This window comes from Antrostomus carolinensis, unplaced genomic scaffold (assembly GCF_000700745.2).
Source record: "Antrostomus carolinensis isolate BGI_N321 unplaced genomic scaffold, ASM70074v2 scaffold23410, whole genome shotgun sequence".
NCBI classification, from domain to species: Eukaryota; Metazoa; Chordata; class Aves; order Caprimulgiformes; family Caprimulgidae; genus Antrostomus; species Antrostomus carolinensis.
Window position 1 is genome coordinate 1,954 of NW_010290858.1, and position 13,719 is coordinate 15,672.

Here is a 13,719-nt window from a genome sequence, read left to right on the forward strand (position 1 = left end):
GTTAGCTCTGTTCACAGTTTGGTAGGGGAGAGGTCAGGACAGTGTGAGCAGACCCTTCCCTGTTGGCATGTCAAGTCCAGCTAAACTTTTCTGCTAGGTTTTGATTAGCAAGTATTGATTTTGCTTAGTAAGTATTAATTAATTTATTTTTGAGGAAGGGGAAGCATATGGGGATCATGTTCTAATCAAAAATTACTTGTTTGTAATTGTCTAATAACATGATGAGGTGAAATGAAAATTATAATTATAATTTTCACCTGATCTGAAAAAAGGAGAAAATGGTCTTGAAACAGGAGTTTTACTGGATAGTACGATGTTCCCCTTGGAAATAGAACTTTTTTGTCTTTAAATCCAGTCTGGTGAAAGCATGGTGGTACCTCTGTTAGAGGACACATTTGCTCTACCTGAAGTATGGATCATGCAGACAAGTGAGATCACTTAGTGCTGTGATAGATTGTGAGTGCTTAGTTTCTAACCTGCCTGTTAAAAGTCACTGAAAGTCTCCCAAAGGCACACCAAATTAATTTCTACTTTTACTGAAGCAAAGAACATAAGCTCCGTTGCGAGCAAAGAGCTGTTGCTGCAGAACCCTCTCTATTATACGTCTCTTTTGTTGCTGTAATGATCTATGGGGAGTAATTACAAAAGCTTGTTTGTTTGAATGACTAAAACCAGTACAGCGAGATGAATACTTCACCTACAAAATGACACGTTTCCTGAATGTTTGGCTTAGTAGTAATTGTACAAGGAAAATGCAGTTTGCACTGCTGGCCTGACAGCACATACTCCACGGTAAAATTAGAGGTAGCTTTCCAGAATGGTTTTGTGTTCTGGTCTAATACTATATATGTTGTTCTTCTTTCTGCAGATTATCTCGATAATGGCAATAATAAAATGGCAATCCAGCAAGCGGATAAACTGCTGAAAAAACACAAGGATCTTCACTGTGCGAAGGTGAGTGAGTGCTGCACACTGACCTCGTTTGGGGAGCGCAGCTCTGAGCCTTGGAGCGTCTCGCTGTGCCTTTCCAGCAGTGTCCGTCATCTTCCAGAGACCACGGGGTTTTCTGAACCCTCTGCAACATCTCAGGCTGTTCTGATTGATACAGTATTGTGTTAGCATGAAAACCTGTATGGATCCTCTTGGTGAGGTGCCTCTAATGACCGGAGTGTAATTGGTTACATCTGAGTTAATTGTCTATCTCCCTGGTAGAGCTACAGGTAGGCACATGGGCTATGCCTTAAAAATGCCTCTTCTAGATGTTGGTTTGAGAGACTTCTCTGTAGTAGTTTGGACCAAAATGTTTCCTTGGGCGGTGTAGCCCTTAGTAAAACATAACAAAGTGGTTTTGGAAGCATTTGCTCTTCTGCTCTCCTTGCTGTGCCCCTGTTGAAGGAAAGGAGTTCTGTTCCTCACTTTTCTGAACATGTGACTCTCTACTTTTCTCTTTCCCCCATGGGTTTTCCTCTACAGTTCACACCACTTCTCCATTTTGAAAGCTTTCCAAGCTGAACTGCCTGTCATTGACCTGAATCTCATTTATGTCAGTTCTCTCTGGCCAGTTATTGAAAGATATAAATGTGAGTTGGCAGGACTGGTCAGTTTGCAGTCTGCAGGTAGGGAAAACTGAGCAGCAGCTGATGCCTTAGAGCGGCTTCCGTGTTCATTAAGAAATGCAAAGCCCCAGTATTTGTGCAGCTTGCATTTGGAAGTTTTCCTCTACACCCTTATGGATTAGAAGCTTGATAAAACTTGGAAATTCTGTAGAAGTAATGAAGTGGCAAAAGCCTCTCCTCACCAGGAATGAGAGGATTTCCACTGGTTTCTAACTGTTCACACTGTTTCTAACAGCTGCCTCTGTGTTGTGTCAATAGGTTCTAAAGGCAATTGGCTTGCAGAGAACTGGTAAGCAAGATGAAGCGTATGCTCTGGCACAAGAAGTAGCAGCACTTGAACCCACAGATGATAATTCCTTGCAAGCACTAACTATTCTTTACCGGGAAATGCACAGACGTAAGCTTTTTCCTTTGCTCCTCTTAAAAAACTATTTACCTTCTTCCAGAAGTGTATGTAACCCACCATCTCATGGGAAACGCGCAAAGTCCAGGGCTCGCTTACAGACATGTCATTAAGAGACTTGCAGAATGTCAGTGATGCCTGTTATAAACGACTTTAAGGCACTGGTGATCACCATAAAGAATGTTGTTTAGGCTTCTCTCATTAAGATTATTGTGTACACAGGTCTTAAATGAGCAGCACACTAATCATCATCATCCGTCATGATCAGCCTATGAGTTCACTTTGGTTTTTTTAAATGAAAGCTACTGGAATTTGTTGTCAGTATATGTGGTAGAGATGACAAATCACATGGTTTGTGGTTTGGGGTGTGCTTAACGCTGTGAGACTGTAGTCGAGGGGTTCAGGCTTCAAGAAGCTGTGTGACAAACAGAAGTGAAACTCTGGCCTCTCAGTTTGACCGCATTTGCTTTTTCAGTTTGGTTCCTGGTAGGGATACTGTATTTAAAAAATAGTAAATCACAGATATTTGAGTGATGGGGTAAAATTGCCTGTGCTTTCCTGAAAGAAGCCAGACCTTATATACTGCTTATCTACAGCTCTAAACAGTTGTTGTTTCTGGCAGCTTCTTGTGGTTCTGGGTGGTGGTAGCAACCTTATTCTTGAATTGCTGGAACAATGACAATGGGTTGAAACAACTTTTGTGGAAATGGGTATTTGGTATCAGTCTGCAATACAGCAATTGCTTATGCTCCTCTAGGTTATTTTTTTTATGTGTGTGTGTATGTATATGTGGAATTAAAACATTGTTTCTTGAATAATACAAAATTTTTGTGTGTATGTGTGACTTCAACATAAACAAACCCCTAAAAATGTCCCAGGCCTTTCTGTGATTGTAAACAACCTGCCTAAGCATTAAGCTCAGATTTCGAACTTTTAGGTTTATAACTCAGAAAGGAAATAGTAGGTGTTAGGCACTTCCACTTTTGGTCCTGCAAGAAAGTTGTAATTAGATGTTTTATGTATGTGTGTCGAGGATATGTAAAATATATGAAAGACAAATTACATACTGTTCTGAGATATGATTGTATGCATAAGGAAAAAAGATCTGGAAAGGTGAAAATGTAAGGAATTTTTGCATATTATAATATCACAAGTATTTAGTCATGATAGACTTTTGTTAATAAAAAGTATAGTGTGAAGTATTTGACTTGTTTGGAGTACTAAAATAGGCAATTGGGAAGTAACAGGATATGACTAACATAAAAAAATGTTAAAAAAATGTAAACCTGCAATAAAAGTAACTGATTTGATATTGGGCTCTGAAAATGTTCTGTGTTTTGATACATAATTCATGTGGAGCAGTCATTTCTGCCAGGATTTGAAATCTTCATTCAGTTTAACACTCCAGAACAGATAAACTTCCTTAAGAAAAAGACTTTTTTTTTAAGAAAAAGTGCTTCTGAGCAGTTCAGTTGTTGCCATTAACTCTCTTTTGAGGTTGGTTTGTTTGGGTTTTTTTAAGCACTTTCTTCCTTTCCCTAATGTTTGTAGTGCTTGGGGTCTTGGGGGAGAGAGGACGATTTCTGTGGTTGATGAGTGTAATTAGATTACTGCTCAGAGTATTACTGATGCTATCTTTAGGTAGCTGTGCTTTAAAATTATTCCCAAATTTGTCTTAACTCAAGCATCTGGTTTTGGTTTAGCGGAACTGGTAACTAAACTTTACGAGGCAGCTGTAAAGAAGGTTCCCAACAGCGAAGAGTATCACTCTCATCTCTTCATGGCCTATGCCAGGGTTGGAGAATACAAGAAGATGCAACAGGTAATATCAACAATTTGTGTTCTGGTCATTTAAGGTGTCTTTTTCTACATGTGTAACTGTTAATGCCTGTTCATATTCTATGTAATCTTCCAGAAGGGTTAATGCAGAAGTTAAACTCTGTGTTAGTTTTTACAGAAAGGCCGAGAAGACTGTTAAATAACAGTTAAATAGGGGGTGGGTTATCTGAAGACAAATGTTTTCTTTTCCTTACCATGGGATAGGACAACTGTGCCTTTTGTTTGCATATCTGGTCTGATAGAGTATGTGGGTTACTTTGGGAGGTTTTTGTCAATCTACCTTGAAAAGTATGGTGGTTACATATGAGGTGGTGTTTTATAAAGGAATTCTGGAATAGATACAAGAAGATGTAGCACGGTCTTTTGATCCATGTTTTGAGACTTGATTTACTCCTTAGTTTGCTGTTATCTTTGGGAAGAGTAATTTTTTCCATGCTCTTACCTCTGGAATCTTAACATACAACCAGACTTGTACTGATTGTAATTCCCTGAAGAAAAACTAAAAAGCACTTCCTTTAAGTACATCTTTCTTCTCAGTTGGCAGAACAGTGTCATGCTGGTTAGTTTTGTTTTCATCTCTTCCAAATTAGGTGCCTGGAGAATGCCTATAAATGGAAGATTCTATTCAAAGCATGTACACTCGCTCTGTTGTATAATAAAGCTCGGAGAGCCAAGTAAATGAGTCCCAAACTCCCTCTCATTCCCACTCTGTTAAAGTGACTCGAATTTTTGTACAAATTTGATTTAAATAACTAAAAGAATGTGTTGAGCGGCAGTGTTACTCTCCATTGTAGCCCAACTGGTATGCTGTTTGAGTTCAAGCTGTAGATAGGGGCTAAATTATTAATGTACATGCAATTACAAGCCTCACATGACAATCTAAACTTCAGAGACGTGCCTGTATGTTAATTGAACTCCTGTCTACAACCATGAGTGGAAAAAATGCCATTCTTGCACAGATAACTACATTTAACATTTATCTGACCTTTGGTATGTTTAAAATGTCATACAAATGTGTATCTAGTTAAGTTATCCAGACGTTGTCATAGAGTAGGGTGTTCCAAACTGGCCTAAGAACTTAGAGATGCAGAGTGCGTGGATTCTAACTGATTGGAGAGTGAAAATAAACCTCAGCGTCCTGTGTTCTGGGGTATTTCAGCTGGAAGTCCTGGAAAATGCAAACTGTGACTGCAGTCAGGCAGTCGGCACAAAAGTCCGTCTGTGGTAGTAGACTGTGTTATGTGTGGTTTCTTCAAATTAATTACAGATTTTGTGTGGGTAAAAGTGATGTCCTTCATTATATATTGACACTGGAAATCCATGAGAGAAATATGTGAATAACTGTTTCTGTGTAAGGCTAGAGAATCTTGAATACTTTGGCACTGCTTTGAAACAGCCAAACTTTCAGCTCAGCCTTTGCTTAAGCACCGCTTTGCACGTGTCGGTGACCTCATGTTTTGGATATCTGAGTATGTGCACGTATGAAATGGGTGTTGAAGGGCAGTTGAAGGGAGGCACGTGGTTTGAAGTGCCTTGTAGCACTGATTGAGCATGCTGGTGAAAATCAGCAGTGAAAATAGCCCCCTCACTCCTAAAGAATAAGTCTTCTGCTTCCTGATGTAGGTACCACTTCTAATTGAAGCTGTTATCTCTATAGGCAATCGTACCTGCACGTCGAGCACGTTCCTTGTCAGACCTACACCAAGTACTTGATCTTTGAAATATTTTCACCCTCTATTTTCTTCTTCAGGATGGAACGACTCACGGGTTGATAAAAATCCAACTAGTCGCTAATTCTGTGTGGTCTGCTGCCATCATTGCCGCTTAGCTTGCGTTGTCTGTCATGAGAGTTCATAAACAGATACGTTTCAGGAATGATTAAACTTTGTCTTATGTTTTTCAGGCTGGAATGGCACTTTATAAGATTGTACCCAAAAATCCATACTATTTTTGGTCTGTGATGAGCTTAATTATGCAGGTACGTGCACTGTTGCAAACGAGTTTGACTTCTGCTGCAGGTATAGTGCAAACATAGAAATGTTCCAAGTGAAGAGACTGGAGATATTTTAAGTCAAATGTCTGTTTTAACTGTTTCTCTGTGATGCTGGGAGAAGAACCAAGCCCTCCGTAAGCAGCATTATTGATGTAGTTCAATGTGAATGCTGCAGTGTTTTTATAATGCAACTTAACTGGTCTGCCTTGCCACATTTATGCAACTTCAATTATTCTCTTACCTGGACTGGTGTCCTACTGGCTGTTTAGTTAGAGAGCTAATGAATAAATCCTCACATATCTGCAGCTCCTTAGGCAGAACTGTTCCTCTCTGTAACTAGGTTATAAATGCTCTAGGAGGAAATAAATGAGAGCTCTGGACCTAGCATATCTTTAAGACTGCAGAAAGTCTGCAGGAATAGACAGATCAGCTGTGCTGCTGTTAGCTGAGATAGCAGATTCAGGCACTAATCAGACAACCTGAGTGTTGGCCAAGCAAAAAATAAGCACGGAGGCATGAATCACATTCTTTAAAATACTGTGGAAATACATAAACATGGAAATACATGGAAATCATAAACATGTTCTTGCAACGCGTTACTTGCCACGGATATTGTAGACCTAGATGCATGAGTGTCTGGACAGTGTAACCAAGAGTGAGCTTTTCAGGATATCAGCAGTTTTATTGCTGCCTTTTGCTCCCTGCACATGACAGGTGGCAGCTCTGTATGTGTGGTTTTGGAGGGATTGAAGTACCTCTTTGGTTTGTTTTGTTTTTTTCCTCTTCCAATGTGAAAAAAGCAGTGGGTGGGGCAACACAAAAAGTTGATGAGCTGTTACAATAATTCTTCTCTCCCTTAGTCCATTTCAGCACAGGATGAAAACCTCTCAAAGACGATGTTTTTGCCACTAGCTGAGAGAATGGTGGAAAAAATGGTGAAAGAGGATAAGATTGAAGCTGAGGCTGAAGTAAGACTTGCAGATACTTTAAACTTGATTGAACATGTTTGACACAGGGAATGCACTGTTAAAGGAAATTGATTATTTTAACAGTTTTCCAAGAAAATAATCAATAGTGTTCCAGAAGTAAATGCGAATGTAGCAGGACAGAAGGATAACCAAGAGCAGAGGGTTGAGGGGGATTTGGAAGAGTGTGACCAAGAAAGTTTTTTAGCATTTGATTTGACTGATGAAGTTCTTGGGTTTGCTCCGTGGGAGGCCCCAGGAGAAACTTCAGGACTGAGAATGGAGAAAAGACCTAAATTCCTGAGTGTTACACCCTCTGGGACACTAAAGATAGCCTTGCAGTCCTATCTCCTATTTCTAATGACAGTGACACAAGCCACTTCATTTCTTGGCACACCTGTGTATTGTTTTACTAGCAAATTTCATTGCAGTCTAATCTTTCTTTTAAGGTTGAACTATACTACATGATTCTGGAACGTTTGGAGAAGTATAAGGAAGCCTTGGATGTTGTGAGAGGAAAACTAGGAGGTAACTTATTCTGTCAATTAATAATCACAGTTGTGTGGAGGAACAGCAGTTCTCCTTTGCTTCAGACTTGTCCACTGGTTACAAAACCAAAAAGCTGTAAGAAGCCTGACTTGTAGCACCAGATGCAAAAATGGATGCAAATTCTGGAGGTGCTCTTGTGCAGCCTGGCTTTACCCAGGTGTTTATTGCATTTAAGTGTTATTCAGTGCTGAACTTTGCAGCACTATGCTTAGCAGCACTAAATTGATAGCATGGTAGTTTGTTGTAGCTGCCATCTTAAAAAAAATACTTAAAAGTGGTTCCCTAATATTTTACATTTTTGTGGACTCTTTCTGGTGATTAAAATGCTTTTGCAGTTTTAAGGAATTGGGATGTGGAAGTTTCCATAGCAAATCTGTCCTTTCTATCCTTCAAGGGCCTCTCTTCTCTTACACTTACTGGTTTGCAACTTTGGCTATAATAAGAAGCTTTGTGCAAAAAGTAGAGAAGGAAATGCATTGATTAAATAAACTTGCCCTTCTGTTTTTAATTTAGAGAAGCTGACAAGTGAGCTCCAAAGCCGTGAGAACAAGTGTATGGCAATGTACAAGAAGCTGTGTAGGTGGCCAGAGTGCAACGCGCTGTCGAGAAGGCTGCTGCTGAAAAAGTGAGATGATATTTCTGCAGTCCTACTAAAAAAACTGAAGAAAAATTCTGATCTGGTTGTGAATTGCCTTGTTTAGTGGCTTTTGTAAGTGATGGTTAAAATAGAAGAACGTCAGAGGATCTCAAAGCCTTTCCAAACATTTACGCTCCAAAGCCTGAGGAAAGGGCAGCAGAATAGAGTGTTAAAGGGACATGGTGAAGGTCACAGGGAGAGTCAGTGTCAGGACTGTAGTTGCTTCTTTTTGAAGGCTGACTTTAGTGACACATGAATGCTATAAAATTTTATTTACCTCCTTATTTCTGAAGGCTGTGCTGGTTGTCCAGCTCTGACTTTCATGGTGGGAGAGGAGAACTACATTTACATATAATTTTCTGGAGCTTCACTTGTCTCGCTTGGCCAGACTTCGTACTGGGAAATGCATGTAATGCTTTGAACAGATGTGTCAGGAGAGAGCATACGAGTGTGATAAATCTATCTCTTGGAACTGTCAAGAGAGATTTGTTGTTTGCTTTTTGTATTTAGCTGTGCCCTGATCTTAAATATAAGTTAAATACAGAGGCTTGAAGATTAGAAGGTTCTGTCTGCGTCTACTGGGGACAGCAAATATTTATTCTCTAGAGAAGTTGTTCTTGGTATTTGATATTTGTTAATTATATTTGTAGTGGGAAAAAACAAAGAAAATAATCATCAGCTTTACAGAACACTTGAACACAACACTGGCCATGTGTAGAACTAATATAAGGCCATTTTCAGTTTTACCTCTCTGTATTTGGCATCTCCTGTTCGACACTATTAAATTGCTCTGAACATGGGCAGGAGAAACTTCTGCCTTAGCATTTTGTGGGGATATTCATGAGCTCTGATTGGAATGTAAATGTTAAGAGGAGAATTTGTAGCTTGCATCAATTCTGTATTGAAATTGTTTCCTTTAGTATGTTTCAGGAAGTTCAGGATGATAGTGTTCTTAAGATGTGAGACCTTTTCAAGGAGAAATTATTCTTATTACAGTTGTTTTTTCCTGTAGTATGAGTGTGCCATTCTTTAAATTCAGCTTCTGCAAGGAGTGCAGTTTTAGAAGTGAGTTACTGTTTTGACAATTCCCTAACCTTTGTTCTGTGCCTGATTTTTGTTTCAGCTCAGATGATTGGCAGTTTTATATAACTTACTTTGATTCAGTGTTCCAACTCATTGATGAATCCTGGACACCTCCACCAGAAGAAGAGCAGTAAGTTAACAGTTTTGCCCTGGATTTGTCTCTCCTTTGTGCTACAGGAAATTGTTTGAATTCATGTATTGAATACAGCACTGTCTGTGTCTTTGACTTCTTGATATCAGACCCCAAATGATGTGTTCTCCCTACTTTGTTTTGGAGGCTGGCAGTAGTTTATTGGAAGCAGCTGTGTAAATAGTGGTTTGTATGCTATAGAACTCTTCCAGTTCATATTTTTCATGGTGATTTAGAGAATCCGTCATGCCAGATTTCCTGAAGAGTATCCTGGGAGTATGCTGAGCATGTGTTACCAATGCCATAGCAATGGGAAAAATCAAAGAACCTTTTGTCTCTTTAATTGCACAGCTCTTTGGAAGGAGAAGTACACTATTCTATAGAGCAAGCTGTGAAGTTTATAGAAGAGAGGATAACAGAAGAATCTAAGAGCTCTCGGCCACTTCGGGGACCATATTTAGCTAAACTGGAGCTGATCAGACGTTTGCGATACCGAGGTTGTAATGATGAATATAAACTAGGTAAGAGCCACTAAGTGGATGATAAATGAATCTTTTAGAGAGAACACAAACTTGGAACAAGCTCTTTGCTAAATCACTGAGGTAAATACAGAGTCTGTTATGAAAATGTACATGCTGTTGTCTATATGTAAAGCATTTTGAAAGCATTAGAAGATGAGCCTTGAAGAAAGGCAGGTATTGCCAGACTGCTCCAGGGCTTGTAAAAGCAAGGAGGGAAACTTTTGAAAGGACCTGTGGGATCTGGGAGCTTACAGTTGCTGACATCCTAATGAATCAGTGCATTTCTGATGCTTCTGTAGAAAGTCCTGCTGTTACGCTCTAATCTCTGGGTGGTTTTTCATTTCAGTTTTTTGGCAGTTGTAACAGGTTTTGCTTTTTGAAAACTTGCATTTAAAAATCGCATTTAGGGAATTGGTGAAGGAGAGAATGTGATTAGAGAAACATCTGTGCTGCTTACTAGTTTCCTTTGTATTTCCATCCAAAAATAAGTTACTGTTAGATAAGGGGAAGCTGTGTATGCATGCCTGTTATGCTGAGCTCTTATCTGCCAGAGTAGCTTGAATGAAGCTCTTGGGGGGGGTTTTTTTTTTGTGTGTCCTTGGTTACCAAAGACATTGAGCCTCTGTTAAAATCTGCAGTAGTGCTGCTATCCGTTTTCTAAATCACTATGTAATCTCAGAGGGGAGGAAAAAAAAAAAAAGGCGACAAAGATTGCTCATAATGACTTTAAAGATTCAACTTTTAATAGAGCATATTGAAAAGATGAACTGGCTTTTTTCCTAGGTGATCCAGAAGAATTAATGTTCCAATACTTCAAAAAATTTGGGGACAAACCCTGCTGTTTTACTGATCTCAAAGTATTTGTGGATCTCCTCCCATCCAGCCACTACACAAAGGTAAGGAAAGATAAAGAATTGGTGGCAGGAATGGCAGCGCCTGTTGCACTCTGGTCCCTTTATCATATTAAAAGACTGGAAACATCAAATTTTTCCATTCTGTTTGAAATTCAGAAAACTCTTTGCACTGCGGAAAATATAATGAACATCTGAATTCACTGAGCAGAGGATTTTAACTGGAGACTAAAAACTAAGTTTGATCCTGCAGAATCTCAGACCCAGATACAGTATTTATTTGGCTTTTTTATTATGATTTCAAGGTGTCAGGGTGATTTGAGATGGTCTTGGTTGAATTCTTGGATCAAAAATTAAAAGCTTGTAATGCTGATGAAAGTTACAAGATGCAAGCTTGCATCTTGTAAGGAGAAGCTCCCTCGGAATTGTAGATCAATTGATAAGCTACCTGATGAGCTGATTTTTAAATGAGTAATGTCTCATCACTTTTATTTATAGATCCCAGTTTACAACATGGAGTAATGTGAAAACAGTAAAGAGAAAGACCACCCTGTTCATTCATTTGCAGTTCTCATTGCTGTGTGCTTTGACTTTTGTTTTACAAAGACATCTTCCTTTTTCCCTTCCCACTCATCACTTGTTTTTCCCATTAAAATATATATATTTGATGGGAAAAATCTCACCCGATGATGAGATCCCTCATCCAGTGCAGGCAGTGTCACACAGATGTCTTGCTTGGCTCTGCTGCAGTACTAGAGAACAGACACATTGATACTCATCAAGGAGTGACCGAGAGACCTATATGGCAACTTGTCCAGAATCTCTTTCTTTAACTGAAAAGATTGTTTGTGCAGAGTCATGAGCAGCTTGTGGAATGACTTCAGCAGCTGGGAATCCTGTCACTCACCCCATTGTTTTTCTAAGCCATTGTGTAAAATTATCAGACCCCAGAAGGGCTAATCCTGGATCAGCCAGAGGCTGTTGATAAAATGTTTGTAAACAAAGTGTAGATAGTGGTGGTGTTTTGTTAGTTTATTAAAGTATTTTTTTGACTTCTAATGCAAGCTCTTCCCACAGCCTCACCGATAAGGAGAATGGTGGCTCTGGCATGTATGGGTTGCTGCTGATGTTTTATGTTAAAAGGTGTGTTCTTACTCCACTGGCAACAGATGTGATCAGTAGGATATTTAACTCACGGTTCTGGAAATGGTGATACCATTGCAAAGTAACTCTGAAGTCCTGAAACACTGAACAGATTTAATCCTAACTTTCCAGGAAACAAATTCAAAACGTGGAGCAGAGAGAATGGTATTTTAAAATCATAGTTGAGGCTAGAGTTTTGTCACAGTTCTTTTAAAACCATGACTTCAAATAAATTCTCTAAAATTTTCTGGTTGGCCTTAAAACTGCTGCTGATTTAGTGCATGTGTCATTGAGTCATACTGGCAGATTAGAAGGTCTCTCCAGTGCATGGCTTTCTTCTGGCCGTCATCTCTGAAGCATGTGTCTGCAGCAGTTTTAGTCAAGGAGACGTGTAGCTGAGGAGGGTTAGTGATGCTAAAAGTGCTGATGTGTTTTGGAAATCTGAAAGTTGAAGTTACTTAAAGAAAATATTTATAGATTGGTTGAGGTTTATTCTTGTTTCACAGCAAAAGGTGCTGAAGGTTGTGGTATCCTCGGTACAGGAGCAGGGTCCACTGAGGCGATACACACCTGAGTGGGTCTTTTTTGTCTTTTGAAATTTCTGGATTGTGGTCCAGTTCAGTAGCTGAGAATGTGATGATCTTGCTGGGCCACTAGACCCATGGCCATTCCAGAAATAATTTTCATGACATCATCTGACTTCCTAGAGGTGTAAATTAGCATATGCAACCTAGTGATTTGGTTGACCTTGCCCAGCTTGGCAAACTCTGAGACTGAAAAGATTTGTCAACACAGTCTTTGTCAAAGTCTGTGGGAGAACTGGAGTTTGTGTGCGTGGTGCTGTGTTCCTCCTATGCAGTCGTCGTGCTTTTTTCCTTGGCCATGCACTTGATGCAGTTCTTGTGTTTCAAGACCAAATGTTGTAAAGCTGAATTCATTGGCTTTAACTCAGTTTTAAGTTTGTAAACACTGTTGGATTTTAGGGCAACAAAAAACCTACTGTCCAGCCCTGGCTGCATGTTGTGAGAAGTCTGCTGCCTGCTATTAAATTTGTAAACAATGAGAAGCTGCTTTTCTTACAACTTAACTCAAAAAAATAATTAATCAAAGATGATGACCTCACTGAGTACAGTGCATTACTTCAGAGTTGAGAGAAAATATAACAACTAGTAGTTCATAAGCACTATTTCCTGAAAGCCTGCTGTGAAGCCTTTCAGTAACTAATTATTCTAATTGTGTATGTTATTACTGTGAGCGTGAACAGGTGCTTGAACTCCCTTGTGTGCCAAGGGATTGGAAACTTGCCTGTGATTTAGGACGCTGCAAGCAGAGCTCTGTGCTCACCACCTGTCAAAAAAAAAAAATGAAATAAAATACTGCAGCTCATGAGCCACTGATCTCAGTGTGACGTCAGGGATGATACTGACATTTCCACCTTGCTTTTTTTTTTTTGCTTGGTTTGAGGGAGGAAATGATGCTTTCCATCCATGCAGTCCCAAGTACCCTGCAGAATTTAACAGCAGAGTTTCTCTTTCAGTTCATCAGTCAGTTGCTGGAAGTAATCCCTCTGTCTGCAACAGCAGAGAGTGAAATCGCACTGCCAGCCGATATCAAAGCCCTGCAACAGCACTTGTGTGTGGTGCAGCTCTCGAGATTGCTCGGTATCTATCACGCCATGGATAAGAAGCAAAAGCTGACTGTGGTCCGGGACTTGATGTTAAGATACCGCCATGGGTTGGAGTTTGGTGAGAAAAATCTTGAAATTAATGTTGCAGTTCACTTGCAGCTTTTTATGGGCTGGAGTTCAGAGCTTTTTCAGGAGGAAGGAGCAGCAGGAACTACGATGGCAGCTATTGCCATTGGTGCTGCTAGATAATACTTTTGCTTTCTCTTTTAGGATTATATCCTTGGGCATATCTGAATTACCCATTTCCTTTTAATTTTGTTTCTTTTCAGTTGTATTATCTTAAAGATAAATGAGGCATTCCT

At 39.6% G+C, this 13,719-nt stretch overlaps 1 protein-coding gene across 1 annotated transcript in view; it reads left to right on the forward strand.

The window, feature by feature from the left end:
- Positions 1-873: 873 nt before the first annotated feature.
- The window catches only part of NAA25 (N-alpha-acetyltransferase 25, NatB auxiliary subunit), a 25,797-nt gene continuing 12,951 nt past the window's right edge, over positions 874-13,719 (forward strand). Inside the window, exons 1-11 of the mRNA XM_010174710.2 lie at positions 874-954; positions 1,875-2,013; positions 3,723-3,841; positions 5,762-5,836; positions 6,712-6,819; positions 7,266-7,344; positions 7,879-7,990; positions 9,126-9,215; positions 9,567-9,736; positions 10,520-10,632; positions 13,268-13,475. Coding sequence (XP_010173012.1) covers positions 895-954; positions 1,875-2,013; positions 3,723-3,841; positions 5,762-5,836; positions 6,712-6,819; positions 7,266-7,344; positions 7,879-7,990; positions 9,126-9,215; positions 9,567-9,736; positions 10,520-10,632; positions 13,268-13,475 — 1,273 coding nt within the window. The 5' untranslated portion in view covers positions 874-894. The remainder of the gene's footprint in view (positions 955-1,874; positions 2,014-3,722; positions 3,842-5,761; positions 5,837-6,711; positions 6,820-7,265; positions 7,345-7,878; positions 7,991-9,125; positions 9,216-9,566; positions 9,737-10,519; positions 10,633-13,267; positions 13,476-13,719) is intronic.